At 47.7% G+C, this 19,679-nt stretch overlaps 1 protein-coding gene across 1 annotated transcript in view; it reads left to right on the forward strand.

Moving 5' to 3' along the window:
• The window catches only part of fam222aa (family with sequence similarity 222 member Aa), a 624,697-nt gene that overhangs the window by 49,297 nt on the left and 555,721 nt on the right, over positions 1-19,679 (forward strand). The window contains exons 2-3 of the mRNA XM_072479809.1: positions 13,567-13,717; positions 14,684-14,806. Coding sequence (XP_072335910.1) covers positions 13,567-13,717; positions 14,684-14,806 — 274 coding nt within the window. The remainder of the gene's footprint in view (positions 1-13,566; positions 13,718-14,683; positions 14,807-19,679) is intronic.

The raw sequence follows: 19,679 nt of genomic DNA on the forward strand, positions 1-19,679 counted from the left end.
AAGCTGCAGAGCTGGGCTGAGAGGTGGCAAATGGAGTTTAATGTAGAGAAGTGTGAGGTGATTCACTTTGGAAGGAATAACAGGAATGCAGAATATTTGGCTAATGGAAAAGTTCTTGAAAGTGTGGATGAGCAGAGGGATCTAGGTGTCCATGTACATAGATCCCTGAAAGTTGCCACCCAGGTTGATAGGGTTGTGAAGAAGGCCTATGGAGTGTTGGCCTTTATTGGTAGAGGGATTGAGTTCCGGAGTCATGAGGTCATGTTGCAGCTGTACAAAACTCTGGTACGGCCGCATTTGGAGTATTGCGTACAGTTCTGGTCATCGCATTATAGGAAGGATGTGGAGGCTTTGGAGCGGGTGCAGAGGAGATTTACCAGGATGTTGCCTGGTATGGAGGGAAAATCTTATGAGGAAAGGCTGATAGACTTGAGGTTGTTTTCGTTGGAGAGAAGAAGGTTAAAAGGAGACTTAATAGAGGCATACAAAATGATCAGGGGGTTGGATAGGGTGGACAGTGAGAGCCTTCTCCCGCGGATGGAAATGGCTGGCACGAGGGGACATAGCTTTAAACTGAGGGGTAATAGATATAGGACAGAGGTCAGAGGTAGGTTCTTTACGCAAAGAGTAGTGAGACCGTGGAATGCCCTATCTGCTACAGTAGTGAACTCGCCAACATTGAGGGCATTTAAAAGTTTATTGGATAAACATATGGATGATAATGGCATAGTGTAGGTTAGATGGCTTTTGTTTCGGTGCAACATTGTGGGCTGAAGGGCCTGTACTGCGCTGTATTGTTCTATGTTCTATGTTCTAAGGTGACCAGGGATGGGAACTGAACTTCCAGGGGTATTCAGTATCTAGGAAGGACAGACAAAAAGGAAAAGGCAGTGGAGTTGCATTGCTGGTTCCAAAGGAAATTTACAGCGACAGTGAGGCAGGATATTAGCTCTGATGATGTGGAATCTGTCTGGAGCTGAGAAATACCAATGGGCAAAACATTTTAGTGGGGGTTTTATATAGACCTCCAAACTGTAGTGCTGATGTTGGGATGGCATTAGAAAGGAAATTAGAGATGCACGTGTTAAAGAAACAGTTATAATTATGGGTGACTTTGACCTGCATATAGATTAGGCAAAACAAATTAGTAACAATACCATAAAGGAGGATTTCCAGGAGTGTGTATGGGATGGTTTCCTGTACCAATACGTTGAGGACCCAACTAGAGAACAGGCCATCCTAGACTGGGTATTGTGTAATGAGAAAGGAATAATTAGCAATCTCGTTGTGCGAGGCCCCTTGGGCATCAGCGACCATATGATAGTGTAAAGAAGCACTCTCACAGACTTCATTAGAAACACAAAAGGTATTTATTAATAAGAAAACAGCAGGCTCAGGGCTGTAGCTTGCTCCCAAAATGTTTCTGCTGGGGAATGTTACTTTAAGGGATGACGGTGGATAGGCAATGGCAAACATTCAAAGAGCGCATGGGTGAACTGCAACTCTTCTTTCTAGTACTCTTCGGGAGGATTTAAACTAATTTGGCAGGGGAATGGGAACCGGATTTGTAGTCCAGCAACTAAGGTAGCCGATATTCAGAACGCCAAAGCGTGTAGTGAGGCAGTGGGGAAGGGAACACTGACAAAGGAGAGTACTTGCAGGCACGGAGATGGGTTGAAGTGTGTATACTTCAACGCAAGAAGCATCAGGAATAAGGTGGGTGAACTTAAGACATGGATCGGTACTTGGGACTACGATGTGGTGGCCATCACGGAAACTTGGATAGAAGAGGGGCAGAAATGGTTGTTGGAGGTCCCTGTTATAGATGTTTCAATAATATTAGAGAGGGTAGTAAAAGAGGTGGGGGGGTGGCATTGTTAACTCGAGATAGTATAACAGCTGCAGAAAGGCAGTTCGAGGAGTATCTGCCTACTGAGGTAGTATGGGTTGAAGTCAGAAATAGGAAAGGAGCAGTCACCTTGTCAGGAGTTTTCTATAGGCCCCCCAATAGTAGCAGAGATGTGGAGGAACAGATTGGGAAACAGATTTTGGAAAGGTGCAGAAGTCACAGTGTAGTAGTCATGGGTGACTTCAACTTCCCAAACATTGAGTTGAAACTCGTTAGATCAAATAGTTTGGATGGGGTGGTGTTTGTGAAGTGTGTCCAGGAAGCTTTTCTAACACAGTGGGCGAGATTCTCCGACCCCCGCCGGGTCAGAGAATCGGCGGGGGCTGGCGTGAATCCCGCCCCCGCCGGTTGCCGAATTCTCCACCACCGGATAGTCGGCCGGGGCGGGAATTGCGCCACGCCAGTTGGCGGGGCCCCCCCGCGATTCTCCGGCCCGGATGGGCCGAAGTCCCGCCGCTAAAATGCCTGTCCTGCCGGCGTAGATTAAACCACCTACCTTACCGGCGGGCCAAGGTGGCGCGGGCGGGCTCCGGTGTCCTGGGGGGGGCGCGGGGCGATCTGGCTCCGGGGGGTGCCCCCACGGTGGCCTGGCCCGCGATTAAGGCCCACCGATCCGCTGGCGGGCCTGTGCCGTGGGGGCACTCTTTCCCTTACGCCTTCGCCACGGTCTCCACCATGGCGGAGGCGGAAGAGACACCCTCCACTGCGCATGCGCGGGAATGCCGTCAGCGGCCGCTGACGCTCCCGCGCATGCGCCGCCCGGAGATGTCATTTCCGCGCCAGCTGGCGGGGCACCAAAGGCCTTTTCCGCCAGCTGGTGGGGCGGAAATTCGTCCGGCGCGGGCCTAGCCCCTTAAGGTTGGGGCTCGGCCCCCAAAGATGCACATTCTGCACCTTTGGGGCGGCGCGATGCCCGACTGATTTGCGCCGTTTTGGGCGGCAGTCGTCAGACATCGCGCCGTTTCCGGAGAATTTCGCCCAGTATGTAGGTTGTCCGACCAGAGGGGAGGCCATATTGGATTTGGTACTTGGTAATGAACCACGGCAAGTGATAGATTTGTTAGTGGGGGAGCATTTTGGAGATAGTGACCACAATTTTGTGACTTTCACTTTAGTAATGGAGAGGGATAGGTGCGTGCAACAGGGCAAGGTATACAATTGGGGGAAGGGTAAATACGATGTTGTCAGACAAGAATTGAAGTGCATAAGTTGGGAACATAGGCTGTCAGGGAAGGTCACAAGTGAAATGTGGAACTTGTTCAAGGAACAGGTACTACGTGTCGTTGATATGTATGTCCCTGTCAGACAGGGAAGAGATGGTCGAGTGAGGGAACCATGGTTGACAAGAGAGGTTGAATGTCTTGTTAAGAGGAAGAAGGAGACTGATGTAAGGCTGAGGACACAAGGTTCAGACAGGGCACTGGAGGGATACAAGATAGCCAGGAAGGAACTGAAGAAAGGGATTAGGAGAGCTATGAGAGGGCATGAACAATCTTTCGTGGGTAGGATCAAGGAAAGCCCCAAGGCCTTTTACACATATGTGAGAAATATGAGAATGACTAGAGCGAGGGTAGGTCCGATCAAGGACAGTAGTGGGAGATTGTGTATTGAGTCTGAAGAGATAGGAGAGGTCTTGAACGAGTACTTTTCTTCTGTATTTACAAATGAGAGGGGCCATATTGTTGGAGAGGACAGTGTGAAATAGACTGGTAAGCTCGAGGAAATACTTGTTAGGAAGGAAGATGTGTTGGGCATTTTGAAAAACTTGAGGATAGACAAGTCCCCTGGGCCTGACGGTATATATCCAAGGATTCTATGGGAAGCAAGAGATGAAATTGCAGAGCCATTGGCAATGATCTTTTTGTCCTCATTGTCAACAGGGGTGGGACCAGGGGATTGGAGAGTGGTGAATGTCGTGCCCCTGTTCAAAAAAGGGACTAGGGATAACCCTGGGAATTACAGGCCGGTTAGTCTTACACTTCGGTGGTATGCAAAGTAATGGAAAGGGTACTGAAGGATAGGATTTCTGAGCATCTGGAAAGACACTGCTTGATTAGGGATAGTCAGCACAGATTTGTGAGGGGTAGGTCTTGCCTTACGAGTCTCATTGAATTCTTTGAGGAGGTGACCAACCATGTGGATGAAGGTAAAGCAGTGGATGTAGTGTACATGGATTTTAGTAAAGCATTTGATAAGGTTCCCCATGGTAGGCTTATGCAGAAAGTAAGGAGGCATGGGATAGTGGGAAATTTAGCCAGTTGGATAACGAACTGGCTAACCGATAGAAGTCAGAGAGTGGAGGTGGATGGCAAATATTCAGCCTGGAGCCCAGTTACCAGTGGCGTACCGCAGGGATCAGTTCTGGGTCCTCTGCTGTTTGTGATTTTCATTAATGACTTGGATGAGGGAGTTGAAGGGTGGGTCAGTAAATTTGCAGACGATACGAAGATTGGTGGAGTTGTGGATAGTGAGGAGGGCTGTTGTCGGCTGAAAAGAGACATAGATAGGATGCAGAGCTGGGCTGAGAAGTGGCAGATGGAGTTTAACCCTGAAAAGTGTGAGGTTGTCCATTTTGGAAGGACAAATAGGAATGCGGAATACAGGGTTAATGGTAGAGTTCTTGGCAATGTGGAGGAGCAGAGAGATCTTGGGGTCTATGTTCATACATCTTTGAAAGTTGCCACTCAAGTGGATAGAGCTGTGATAAAGGCCTATGGTGTGCTAGCGTTCATTAACAGAGAGATTGAATTTAAGAGCCGTGAGGTGATGATGCAGCTGTACAAAACTTTGGTAAGGCCACATTTGGAGTACTGTGTACAGTTCTGGTCGCCTCATTTTAGGAAGGATGTGGAAGCTTTGGAAAAGGTGCAAAGGAGATTTACCAGGATGTTGCCTGGAATGGAGAGTAGGTCTTACGAGGAAAGGTTGAGGGTGCTAGGCCTTTTCTCATTAGAACGGAGAAGGATGAGGGGCGACTTGATAGAGGTTTATAAGATGATCAGGCAAAAAGAGTAGACAGCCAGAGACTTTTTCCCCAGGTGGAACAAACCATTACAAGGGGACATAAATTTAAGGTGAATGGTGGAAGATATAGGGGGGATATCACAGGTAGGTTCTTTACCCAGAGAGTAGTGGGGGCATGGAATGCACTGCCTGTGGAATAGTTGAGTCGGAAACATTAGGGACCTTCAAGCAGCTATTGGATAGGTACATGGATTACGGTAGAATGATATAGTGTAGATTTATTTGTTCTGAAGAGCAGCATGGTAGCATTGTGGATAGCACAATTTCTTCACAGCTCCAGGGTCCCAGGTTCGATTCCGGCTTGGGTCACTGTCTGTGCGGAGTCTGCACATTCTCCCCGTGTGTGCGTGGGTTTCCTCCGGGTGCTCCGGTTTCCTCCCACAGTCCAAAGGTGTGCAGGTTAGGTGGATTGGCCGTGATAAATTGCCCTTAGTGTCCAAAATTGCCCTTAGTGTTGGGTGGGGTTGCTAGGTTGTGGGGATAGGGTGGAGGTGTTGACCTTGGGTAGGGTGCTCTTTCCAAGAGCCAGTGCAGACTCGATGGGCCGGGTGGCCTCCTTCTGCACTGTAAATTCTATGATAATCTATGATTAATCTAGGACAAAGGTTTGGCACAACATCATGGGCCGAAGGGCCTGTTCTGTGCTGTATTGTTCTATGTTCTATGTTCTAACTGTTCATTCTGTCTGGCACAAAAATAGAATGGGGAATGTGGCCATTCCCTGGCTTACAAGGGAAATTAGAGATAGTATTAGATCCAAGAAAGGCATGCAAATTGGCCAGAAAAAGAGCAGATCTGAGGATTGGGAGCAGTTTAGAATTTAGCAACAGAAGACAAATGGATTGATTAAAAAGGGGAAAATAGAGTAGGAGAGTAAGCTTGTGGGGAACAGAAAAACTGACTGTAAAAGCTTCTCTTGATATGTGAAGAGAAAAAAATTGGTGAAGGCAAATGTATATCTCTTACATTCAGAAACGGGTGTTTCTCATGGGGAACAAATGAATGGCTGGCCAACTAAATACATAATTTGGTTCTGTCTTCACAAAAGAGGACACAAATAACGTACCTGAAATGTTGGGGAACAGAGGGTTTCGTGAAAGGGAGGAACTGAAGGAAGTCAGTATTAGGAAGGAAATGGTGTTACAAAGAACAAAGAACAAAGAAATGTACAGCACAGGAACAGGCCCTTCGGCCCTCCAAGCCCGTGCCGACCATGCTGCCCGACTAAACTCCAATCTTCTACACTTCCTGGGTCCGTAACCCTCTATTCCCATCCTATTCATGTATTTGTCAAGATGCCCCTTAAATGTCACTATCGTCCCTGCTTCCACCACCTCCTCCGGTAGCGAGTTCCAGGCACCCTCTGCGTAAAAAACTTGCCTTGTACATCTACTCTAAACCTTGCCCCTCTCACCTTAAACCTATGCCCCCTAGTAATTGACCCCTCTACCCTGGGGAAAAGCCTCTGACTATCCACTCTGTCTATGCCCCTCATAATTTTGTAGACCTCTATCAGGTCTCCCCTCAACCTCCTTCATTCCAGTGAGAACAAACCGAGTTTATTCAACCGCTCCTCATAGCTAATGCCCTCCATACCAGGCAACATTCTGGTAAATCTCTTCTGCACCCTCTCTAAAGCCTCCACATCCTTCTGGTAGTGTGGCGACCAGAATTGAACACTATACTCCAAGTGTGGCCTAACTAAGGTTCTATACAGCTGCAACATGACTTGCCAATTCTTATACTCAATGCCCCGGCCAATGAAGGCAAGCATGCCGTATGCCTTCTTGACTACCTTCTCCACCTGTGTTGCCCCTTTCAATGACCTGTGGACCTGTACTCCTAGATCTCTTTGACTTTCAATACTCTTAAGGGTTCTACCATTCATTGTATATTCCCTACCTGCCTTAGACCTTCCAAAATGCATTACCTCACATTTGTCCGGATTAAACTCCATCTGCCATCTCTCCGCCCAAGTCTCCAAACAATCTAAATCCTGCTGTATCCTCTGACAGTCCTCATCGCTATCCGCAATTCCACCAACCTTTGTGTCGTCTGCAAACTTACTAATCAGACCAGTTACATTTTCCTCCAAATCATTTATATATACTACAAAGAGCAAAGGTCCCAGCACTGATCCCTGTGGAACACCACTGGTCACACCCCTCCAATTAGAAAAGCATCCTTCCATTGCTACTCTCTGCCTTCTATGACCTAGCCAGTTCTGTATCCACCTTGCCAGCTCACCCCTGATCCCGTGTGACTTCACCTTTTGTACTAGTCTACCATGAGGGACCTTGTCAAAGGCCTTACTGAAGTCTATATAGACAACATCCACTGCCCTACCTGCATCAATCATCTTAGTGACCTCCTCGAAAAACTCTATCAAGTTAGTGAGACACGACCTCCCCTTCACAAAACCATGCTGCCTCTCACTAATACGTCCATTTGCTTCCAAATGGGAGTAGATCCTGTCTCGAAGAATTCTCTCCAGTAATTTCCCTACCACTAAAGTAAGGCTCCGCATCTTTGGCGGCCTAGCCCCAACATTGAGGGGCTAGGCCGACGCCGGAGGGATTTCCGCCCCGCCAGCTGGCGGAAACGGCGTTTGTTGCCCCGCCAGCTGGCGCGGAAATGCGGCGCATGCGCGGGAGCGTCAGCGGCCGCTGTCAGTTTCCCGGCGCATGCGCGGGAGCGTCAGCGGCCGCTGTCAGTTTCCCGCACATGCGCAGTGGGGAGAGTCTCTTCTGCCTCCGCCATGGTGGAGGCCGTGGCGGAGGCGGAAGGGAAAGAGTGCCCCCACGGCACAGGCCCGCCCGCGGATCGGTGGGCCCCGATCGCGGGCCAGGCCACCGTGGGGGCACCCCCCGGGGTCAGATCGCCCCGCGCCCCCCCCCCCCCCCCCCAGGATCCCGGAGCCCGCCCACGCCGCCTGGTCCCGCCGGTAAATACCAGCTTTGATTTACGCTGGCGGGACAGGCAATTTCTGGGCGGGACTTCGGCCCATCCGGGCCGGAGAATCCAGCGGGGGGTCCCGCCAACCGGCACGGCCCGATTCCCCCCCCCGCCCAATCTCCGGGAGCGGAGACTTCGGCGGGGGCGGGATTCACGGCGGCCAACGGCCATTCTCCGACCCGGCGGGGGGGTCGGAGAATGACGCCCCTCGTCTTTTCGGATCTCAATGTGACCCAGGCTATCTACACACCCTTCTCCAGACTCAACATCTACCAATTTCTTCTCTTTGGTGAATACTGATGCAAAGTATTCATTTAGTACCTCGCCCATTTCCTCTGGCTCCACACATAGATTCCCTTGCCTATCCTTCAGTGGGCCAACCCTTTCCCTGGTACCCTCTTGCTTTTTATGTACGTGTAAAAAGCCTTGGGATTTTCCTTAACCCTATTTGCCAATGAATTTTCGTGACCCCTTCTAGCCCTCCGGACTCCTTGCTTAAGTTCCTTCCTACTTTCCTTATATTCCACACAGGCTTCGTCTGTTCCCAGCCTTTTAGCCCTGACAAATGCCTCCTTTTTCTTTTTGACGAGGCCTACAATATCTCTCGTTATCCAAGGTTCCCGAAAATTGCCGTATTTATCCTTCTTACAAAGAACAAAGAACAAAGAAATGTACAGCACAGGAACAGGCCCTTCGGCCCTCCAAGCCCGTGCCGACCATACTGCCCGACTAAACTACAATCTTCTACACTTCCTGGGTCCGTATCCTTCTATTCTCATCCTATTCATATATTTGTCAAGATGCCCCTTAAATGTCCCTATCGTCCCTGCTTCCACTACCTCCTCCGGTAGTGAGTTCCAGGCACCCACTACCCTCTGCGTAAAACACTTGCCTCGTACATCTACTCTAAACCTTGCCCCTCTCACCTTAAACCTATGCCCCCTAGTAATTGACCCCTCTACCCTGGGGAAAAGCCTCTGACTATCCACTCTGTCTATGCCCCTCATAATTTTGTATACCTCTATCAGGTCGCCCCTCAACCTCCTTCGTTCCAGTGAGAACAAACCGAGTTTATTCAATCGCTCCTCATAGCTTATGCCCTCCATACCAGGCAACATTCTGGTAAATCTCTTCTGCACCCTCTCTAAAGCCTCTACATCCTTCTGGTAGTGTGGCGACCAGAATTGAACACTATACTCCAAGTGTGGCCTAACTAAGGTTCTATACAGCTGCAACATGACTTGCCAATTCTTATACTCAATGCCCCGGCCAATGAAGGCAAGCATGCCGTATGCCTTCTTGACTACCTTCTCCACCTGTGTTGCCCCTTTCAATGACCTGTGGACCTGTACTCCTAGATCTCTTTGACTTTCAATACTCTTGAGGGTTCTACCATTCACTGTATATTCCCTACCTGCATTAGCCCTTCCAAAATGCATTACCTCACATTTGTCCGGATTAAACTCCATCTGCCATCTCTCCGCCCAAGTCTCCAACAATCTAAATCCTGCTGTATCCTCAGACAGTCCTCATCGCTATCCGCAATTCCACCAACCTTTGTGTCGTCTGCAAACTTACTAATCAGACCAGTTACATTTTCCTCCAAATCATTGATACATACTACAAACAGCAAAGGTCCCAACACTGATCCCTGTGGAACACCACTGGTCACAGCCCTCCAATTAGAAAAGCATCCCTCCATTGCTACCCTCTGCCTTCTATGGCCTAGCCAGTTCTGTATCCACCTTGCCAGTTCACCCCTGATCCCGTGTGACTTCACCTTTTGTACTAGTCTACCATGAGGGACCTTGTCAAAGGCCTTACTGAAGTCCATATAGACAACATCTACTGCCCTACCTGCATCAATCATCTTAGTGACCTCCTCGAAAAACTCTATCAAGTTAGTGAGACACGACCTCCCCTTCACAAAACCGTGCTGCCTCTCACTAATACGTCCATTTGCTTCCAAATGGGAGTAGATCCTGTCTCGAAGAATTCTCTCCAGTAATTTCCCTACCACTGAAGTAAGGCTCACCAGCTTGTAGTTCCCGGGATTATCCTTGCTACCCTTCTTAAACAGAGGAACAACATTGGCTATTCTCCAGTCCTCCGGGACATCCCCTGAAGACAGCGAGGATCCAAAGATTTCTGTCAAGGCCTCAGCAATTTCCTCTCCAGCCTCCTTCAGTATTCTGGGGTAGATCCCATCAGGCCCTGGGGACTTATCTACCTTAATATTTTTTAAGACACCCAACACCTCGTCTTTTTGGATCACAATGTGACCCAGGCTATCTACACCCCCTTCTCCAGACTCAACATCTACCAATTCCTTCTCTTTGGTGAATACTGATGCAAAGTATTCATTTAGTACCTCGCCCATTTCCTCTGGCTCCACACATAGATTCCCTTGCCTATCCTTCAGTGGGCCAACCCTTTCCCTGGCTACCCTCTTGCTTTTTATGTCCGTGTAAAAAGCCTTGGGATTTTCCTTAACCCTATTTGCCAATGACTTTTCATGACCCCTTCTAGCCCTCCGGACTCCTTGCTTAAGTTCCTTCCTACTTTCCTTATATTCCACACAGGCTTCGTCTGTTCCCAGCCTTTTAGCCCTGACAAATGCCTCCTTTTTCTTTTTGACGAGGCCTACAATATCTCTCGTTATCCAAGGTTCCCGAAAATTGCCGTATTTATCCTTCTTACAAAGAACAAAGAACAAAGAAATGTACAGCACAGGAACAGGCCCTTCGGCCCTCCAAGCCCGTGCCGACCATACTGCCCGACTAAACTACAATCTTCTACACTTCCTGGGTCCGTATCCTTCTATTCCCATCCTATTCATATATTTGTCAAGATGCCCCTTAAATGTCCCTATCGTCCCTGCTTCCACTACCTCCTCCGGTAGTGAGTTCCAGGCACCCACTACCCTCAGCCCTGTCCTGTGCCTCGGCTACTGCTCGCACAGAGTGCCCCGGGCCTTGGACACCCTGACCCATGGTCATTTGGTGTTGGCCTGGGTAGCACACATTGTCGGCACCGCTTCCTGCCTATGTAGCGGTTGGACTCCTCGAACTGCACCTGCAGGCGCTGCATGGTTGCTCACAGCCCATCACGGTTTCCTCCTAAAGAATGTTAAGTAATTTGGACATTCTGAATTCTCCCTCTGTGTACTCGAACAGGCGCCGGAATGTGACTAGGGGCTTTTCACAGTGACTTCATTGCAGTGTTAATGGCAGCCTATTTGTGACAATAAAGATTATTACAGATTATTATATTATGTAGTCCCTGGAGCAGCCTGGAAGGGATGAATGGCGTCCTCCATGTGGCTAAATGTCCCATGTTCCATGTGGCTCCTGCTCCTTTTGTCTATGTTTCTATTATCGAGGGGGAGACATATAATGCCCGGTGTGAGACACTCATGCGGGCATTACAGAGGGCGGGAAGCTGATGGCCGTCATGGCCAGGGCACCCGGTATGGGCGCTGGCATGTGGTGCAGATGTTATGGGCCAGGGTTTAGAGAACCCCAAAGTGTGTCATGGAGTTCACCTGACCCACAACGTTTACTAGATTGTGGTATGGGGAGCACACGGCCCACTCTACAGGTGTGGCACAGCAGAAATGGAAAAGTATTTTTTTTAAAGCAAAACAATGTTTATTCTATGAACTCAGTGAACATCTTAGCAACCATCAATTCAAATATAACCCCCAAAGAATACAACACGAAATAATACTTAATAACTTCTCAAACAACATCCAGAAGACAAAAGAAACACCTTTTAACAGAAGCACATTAGGTTTACATTCACTACGGAGAACATTTATAATTCTGAATTCATCAAATGATCAAGAGATAGTCTTTTCATGGCAGAGAGAACAGCAGTACACCTGGTTTGTCTGGCTTCAGCTCCAACACTGAAAACAAAAGTAAAACACACCCTGCAGCAAACAGCCAAAAACGAAAGTAAAAAGCTGACAGACAGCCCAGCTCCACCCATACTCTGACATCACTGATAAACACCAATTTCTTAAAGGTACATTTCTTAAACACCAATTTCTTAAAGGTACTTTCACATGACACAGAGTGGGGAGCACACACACTGCCAGGGGGTGGGGTTCAGTCACCCTCCAGTTGGGGGCGCAGGTGTGATTATGCCTTCCCACCCCAGGAAACAGGATGGCCCGCCTCTCCTCCACGGCCTCCAGTAGGGTACCCAGCTCAATGTCATTTTGTTGGCTGGGTTGAGTGTGTGGGGAGTGGAGTGCTAATATGCAGCTGCAGCTTGTCAGCCGCTCGAGTGGCAAACCCGACCCCGGTGAATCGGACACCATTTTTCATTATAATCGATCGTGTTCCATGTTTAGTTGTCATACAAGTCCACCGATTCAGTCCCAGCGTCAACACTTAGGGGGGAAATTGTGGCAGGTTTTTCAGGTAGTTTCCCGCCGGTGAGTTCCCCACCACTATCAAACGACACTTAGGAACCGATCCAAGAGCCACACTGCGCCAGAAAAGCGGCTGGCCACGGCACAGTGTGGCCGTTGAAACCCCGCTCCGGGATCTACCCAGCTGTCAGCACCCTTCGGGATTCAACACAATCTCGCGAGATGTGGGCAGGATCACTTTTTAGCAAATCTGCACATTAGAGTGAGACGGTAAGCCTTACTCCAATGTGCAGATTCCTAAGATACCTGAGGCTTTGGGATTCAACTCCTTTGCCTTGGAGACCTCGGGCGAGCGCCGTTCAGCACTGGGTCCCACAAACGGGACCACATGGGATGGCACTCGAGGTTCTCTCCCAAGGGATTGGAGGCTCCAGCTGCATGACCTTTGGGCAGGATGGTGCACTGGCACTGCTGGTGCCACCTGGGTAACCTGGCAGTGCCAGTCTGACATGATAGAAGCGCCAGCCTGGCACTGCCACCTGGATGCATGCCTGGCACTACCAAGGTCCTAGGTGGCACTGCCAGGGTGGCACTGCCCTGGTGCCAAGCTGGCATTTTTTGCACGCATGTGATTGGGCTGGGATGCCCAATGTGGGTGGTGTGGGGACCCTCCCATATTGCTTTTGGGCTGGGGGGTGGGGGGGAGGTCGGGGATTGTTACAGAGGCCTCTCTCGTTACAATGGGGAGTTCCGGAGAACGGTGCTCCCCACTGTACAAAACTGAGCTATGTGCGGCCTTGGCCGCGCATTTCCAAATCAGGCCCCTTATTCAATGCAAGTTGCTGCGAGTGCTGGGAAACACGTGGCTAAACATGCTCGTTGGGGGACTTTGTTCCCTTTTGGGAGAATTGCAAAATGTTTCTGAAATGGAGAATCTCGCCCACATGTTTCCAAGAAGGAGTTAGATGTAGCTCTTGGGGGAAAAGGGATCAAAGGATATGTGGGGGAAAGGGGAAACACGTTACTGAGTTGGGTGATCAGCCCTAATCATAGTGGATGGCAGAGCAGGCTCAAGGACCTGACTCCTGCGTCTATTTTCTATGCTTAGAACATCTCTTTCAGTAGAGAATTTCACATCCTTTACTAACCCCTCTGGCAACAACAAAATCTCTGAGAAGGCACGAGGTCATTAAGCATTCTTTAATAATGACATGGATGTTTCACAGGTACAATTGGCCGTGACATAATTTTACCATTTTGTAGACAAAGTGAATTGAGTATCTTATATTATTCCCAGGTGTTTGTTCCCATCAATCATGGTCACTCTGCATGGGCTAGACCCAGAAAAGACGTACACACTTATGGTCGATATGGAGTCAAGCAGTGACCAGCGCTATGCCTACACACAAGAGCGAGGTTGGTGTCCATCTGCTCCAGCTCGACAGCAGGTGAGATAAAACACTTGGCTTTCCTTTGAAACAAATAGCTAAATATGATACAGTGACCAGATTGTCAAAATCACCAAATTATTTTGGCACTGATTAATGTGGAGGCTGACCAGTTTGAATGCATAGATTGAGGAGTCCGTAAGAAGTCCATTTTAAGAAGATGATACATTTTTTGTGTGTTCTGGATAGTGCAGTTTAAAATCGGAGTGTATGATTAGTGATGGCAGGAATCCTTTTCACAGGCTAGTGTGGATCAGACTACCTAAAAGTAGGTGTGGATTTACTCCTGTGCTTCAAAAGGCAACTTGACAGTTTCCTAAGTGAAGAGAACATTCCTGGCTACAGGGATGAAGTTGTTGGTAGGTCCAATTGTCACGATTGATAAAGAAATTTACCAGTGTTTTCAAAATTGGAAGCAGGTTATTCCCCTGATTTTTGTCACTCCCAGAAGATTAGTGGTTGGTCAATGGTGTGCATATCTGAATGGGGCAGCTTGAAGGGCCTTATGAGTTTAGACCCACCCATTTTATCTGTTTACATGTACCCAATCTAACCTACATATCCAACAGTAGCAAGCGAGTAACAGCAGTAGCACATTGAAACTAAGGTTGGAGGATAAATTACTACACGTATGGGAGAAGCTCCAGTCATGTACTTAAGCTGTGAATCATGCATTGCAAAAAGCATAAAAGTCTAACTAATGTGACTGTCAACTCATGAGTATTCTGTTAACAAGAGGAAATGAGTTAAGTAAATTGTTTAAGAGCGGGAATACCATGCCACAACCACATTAACCATTGAAGTAGAACAAAAAGGCTAGTGCCAAATCAGGAGGTAAATCAAAAATGATTGAATAATTGTGCACCTAAATAACATGATGAGGCAGACTGGTGGAATTACCTTTTTCTATTCCTAAATCCTGATGTTTCTGAACTATTTTTATTTCCTCCCTTGAAAATTGCATAGCAATCGACTGGAATGTATATCCACTCAGGTACACCAGCCCTCGGAGCTGAGTTGAACAAGAAGCCTATATCTTTCAAATTGCTCAAAATCTGCACAACAAATGGGATTGGAAACAAAGGCATGGTGAGTCAGCATTTCCAAAAAATGTCCAAGGCTAGTGTTGTTTGGGATATTTATATTTATTTTGGGTCTCGGTCTCTCCTTTCTCCTGAGTGCATCGATCCCTTTTGAGGGGCAGTTCTACGGCTGCTATCAGTCTCACTCATGCTACCAGTGCTGAATGTCTAAGTTATAACTACTAGTGGGTTTTTTGTCCCTGCAGAACAAGATAGCCAAGTCATATCCTGTCGCTACTTGCACTTTGCAAGAAATCATTTGATTATGATGAGGAATAGGAACCTTGGATTATTGATAGTGTTCTTACTTGGCTGAGATCGGGTAATTCAGAATCCTAAATCAGCATAAAGCAGGAATGGAACCAGAAACCTTTCTTAGCTGTATTGCTCAGTACCACAAAAAGTTTGCTTTGTCCATTGAGCCATTGAAGGAGAATATCACTGGATTTCAAGAATCATCTACATGTTTGGATGTTTGCGTTTAGCATCTGAGCCAATTTAATTAAGGGTCAAAATCCATATTTACAAAAGAGATTGCAAGTTTGCTCAGATTGTTGTCGTTGAGCCGGTGGGGGGGTCCACAGAGTCGAAAGATTTCCAAGCCTCGGTGGATCCAACCTTTAAAACGGCCTCCCACAGGTTTGATTATCGGTCAGGGGGCGGACTGAAATAGTCAGACGGGTGACCCAGGAACGATTGCAGAAGCTTCCATGTGCAGAAGCAGACTGAGTGCAGAGACTACCAGGTGGGGAGTTGAGCTGGTACAAGGCCTGCCTCTGTGCTTCAGCACCATGCTTAAATAAATAAAAAATAACAATGAAACAAAACATAGCCCCTCACACACCCCCAAGCACTCCCTGTGCCCCATCCTTGCCAACCTATGCCAACCCATGCCTCCACTCCCATGGCCCCTCACATTCCCTATGACAACCCATGTACCCTTCCACCCCATTGCCCCTTGCACACCTATGCCAGCCCATGACCCTCCACACACTCTATTGCCCCATACCCCATTCCCACTTGGTGACAATTCATGCCAACCCATGCCCCTAACCATCACCCTTTGCCTTTACTCCTTCTATGCTTACTCACTAGTAACATTAGACAGTTCCTCAGCAGCACTGATAGTTTTGACAGCTATTTAACAGTTCCATGCCAGCTGGACAGTTATTTGACAGCTGTACAGCACTATAACTGTTCCCTGATTGATGGACAGTTCCTTGACATCTGGATAGCTGACACATTCTTGACAGCTTGACAATTCCTTGATGCCTGGACAGCTCTTTAACCATTCCTTGGTAACTGGGGAGTTTTTTGATTGCAGTACAGCTGGTTAACAGTTCCTTGATAGCTTGATAATTGCTTGACAGCTGAACAGCTCTTTAACAGTTTGTTGATAACTCGACAGCTCCTCAACTGCTGGACAACTCTTTAATAGTTCCTTGGTGGTTGGACAGTTCTGTGACAGTTGCACAACTGTTTAAAAGATCCTTGGCGGCTGGACAGTTCTTTGACAGCTGGTCAGCTTTTTGACAGCTTGACAGTTTCAATCAGTTTGTGTGCAAAAAGTGATAATCATGTTCACTTTTTAAAATCCTAAAAATTGCTTTAACTTTCCCAAAGGTGCCTGGGATCCTCTCCAAAGGGGTACCTTATCACTCCAAACAAATCCACCAAGTTCCGATGTCCTGTTATCTGTTCTAATCTACATGCCTCGGGTTTCAAGCTTCTGACCTTCCAAAATCCCACTTCAGTGGAGGGTGATTTAAATGGCCAGCTCCCTTTGCAAATGAGTGCAAGTGCATATCCCAGCCCGATTCCAGCCCCAGAAAGATGGGAAATTCTGGGTTCAGAGGTGGGACTTAGAAATTTCAGCCATTTCCAGGATTTTTGTCTCAATGTGCAGGCTCTCCGTTATGGCAAAAATCTGGCCCCTAGCTTTATTTTCTTCAATATTAAGGATATATAGTGACCAAAAAATAGTAGGCATAGAGGTGATCAAAGAATGATACCGCTCAGAAGTAATCCATTCAGGCCACTTTGTCTGTCCTGGCTCTTTGAAAGAGATATCCAATTGGTCCCACTCCTCTGCTCTTTTTTATTGCCCTGAAATATTTTCTTCTGTGCTAAGTATTTATCCAAATTCCTTTTTGAAAGTGGTATTGAATGTTTTTCCACCTGCCTATCAGGCACTCAATTCTAGATCATCATAACTCCCTACATAAACATTTTTTCCCTTATGTCACTTCTGGTTCGTTGGCAATGTTTAAGAAAGAATGGGACACTGGATTTGCACAATCCAGCAACTTTAAAACTGACTAGTTAGGCATTACTTTCTTTAAAAAGGGTACTGTCTTAATTTACAAACATGTGGCGAACCTTATTTTTATTTAGTCAGGGAGGAGAGCGGTGTATTCTTTTAACCACAACATTAGGTGCGGATAATATAATTCTTTAAAACATGTTTTGCATTCTCACATTATGCATCATTGAATGAAAAGTATTGCAGACACATTTTTTGTTTGAAATGTTGGCCCTTTTAAGAACTAGTTCCCTCTCCCTTCATCTGTCCAAAATTACTAAGTGTCCTTCTGTAAATATTGATTTGACGTCAATACAATTTTATTTAAAAAGAAAAAAATCTGTTTTTACAATAGAACTGATTGGAGACCTTAAAACGTGACATTTGCATTATTCAATGACAGTGCTGTCTAGCCAATGAAATTTTAACAGGCATTTAAGTGAACATTTAATTATTTAAGTAGATTAGCATTTACAGAGATGACAATGGAGGACATTAATTGTTTAAAGTGTTTATTATGTGTGTGCAGACTACAAACCCATTTAAATAAAAATTAGTCTTACTTCTGAAATTGTCTCCTTCACCCCTCGGTTTCCAATGATCTTACACAGAGTGAAAACCACCAAGTGTAGTCTTCAGCTGAAGATAGGGCCCAGCATGCAGACCCATTTTAAACTCATGCACTTTTCCTCCTTATTTTTATACTGTCATTATGACTCTGGTCTCCATATTTATAATAGAAACTATCTATGTCAACAAAATAACCCTGATATGTATATTTAAAGAGGCACCTGCTGGCTTCAGGTGGCTGACCCTGATGCCGACTCAGAAAAGGATAAAATAAAAATATTGACTGGAGGTCTGGGAGAAACTAACAAAGGTTCTATATCTTTCCAATGTCCTTGGTCATGGAAGTTGTTACAGATGATGTAGAGTCACCAATGTTTATTTAAAAAAGGTGAAATGTCTGGACATATTCCGTTTGCCTGCAGAGGCCAGGTTCCTGCATATGCATATATGCAGCTTTTAGCGAGCTGAACATGGCAAGCCCGACTGATAATCTTAAATTGATTATTAATATAATTCTTAACATACTTGTCATTGTTCCGAAAATGCTGTCCAATTACAGAACCACATCTAATGGTAATTGGGCGCGATCTAACGGCCGTGCCAAGCCATGCGCAAATCCCAGCATGCCGGTTAGATAGCGGGAGAGTCCGAAATTGGGAAGCACACCAGGCGCCAATCGGTTTCCGATCTAACCGCCTGCTCACCTTGGCGAGATCAGGATTCTGCTGCAGCGTGGTGAGAAACCAATAGTCACCAATTAAGGCCAATCTCCATCCCGTTGTCTAATGGCCTCCCGTGATCTAACCAGCTCCCTAGTGAGCGGACACACAGATGCCGTTTAGCACACCTAATTAAATACATGAAGCTAGTGAAATGGCTGCTATAGGGATCGGAGGAGGTGAGTAGCCATCTCGGTAGACAGGCAGTCTGTCTAGGGGCACAGGGGCTACCGTTCCAGTGTTCGGGGGGTATTCAAGGGTGTCAGCGACCAGTGGTGGGGGTCACCCCCGGGCTGGGGAGGGGGGGGGTGGAGCTTAATACCCGCGGGTCCGACATGCCTCCCCCCGAATCACGTGTACCCATACCAGGGGCGACTTCAGCTTCCTGTCCGTCCCACCGAACACCCCCAGGGCAGAGCCTCGACCATGATAATATGGCGCAGGTCACTTTTATGCCTATCAACCGTGAAAGCTTGTAGACCCACAGGTGAAGGCTATCGCTAATAGAGAATTGGCAATGTTAGCAATGGGAGCACTACACAGCTCCCAGGTGGATACCCATAGGTAGATGTGCCATGTCTCAGGAGGGTGTTACTGCCTGGCACCCCGATCAGACTTTGCAGCTCGGATACATTGCCTGAACACTGGAGGGTGTACAGCCACAGGGCCAGCAGTCAACAACCATACACCCTAGAGCTCGGCCACAGCACTGGGGACACCCCTGGCACCAGAGGGTGCGTGTGTATATGTGTCTCGGGGGCTGTGGGGGGGTGGGGGTGGTCCCTGGGCCCAGTTCCGTTCCCGGTGGGGGTCTGGGGTCCGGGGCTCGGTGCCCAGGGGCCCATGCTGTGGTCGGGGGTGCATGTGCAGCACAAGTGGGTCGTTGGATAGCACCGTGCGATTTGGCAGGGAATGTAAGGGTGAGGAAAGCTGGGGGGATTAGAGGGTGACGAGGTAGAAACCATAACTGGTTAAAAGCAAATGACTGCGGATGCTGGAATTTGAAACGAGAGAGAAAATGCTGGAAAATCTCAGCAAGTCTGGCAGCATCTGTAGGGAGAGAAAAGAGCTAACGTTTCGAGTCCAATGACTCTTTGTCAAAGCTGGAAACCAGCCATAACTGGTTATCGGTCTCACGTCCTCTCCGATTCCTTATTGAAATCATAGCATGGATGATTCTGTGGACCCCCCAGCAGCTGTCCTCACGGAGAAGGCGGTGGCAGCAGCGTTGGCAGAGGCCCGAGATGTCGGCCCATGTGCAGGAGTCTGCTCCATGCCCTGAGGATCCG

This window comes from Scyliorhinus torazame, chromosome 1 (genome assembly GCF_047496885.1).
Source record: "Scyliorhinus torazame isolate Kashiwa2021f chromosome 1, sScyTor2.1, whole genome shotgun sequence".
NCBI lineage: Eukaryota > Metazoa > Chordata > Chondrichthyes > Carcharhiniformes > Scyliorhinidae > Scyliorhinus > Scyliorhinus torazame.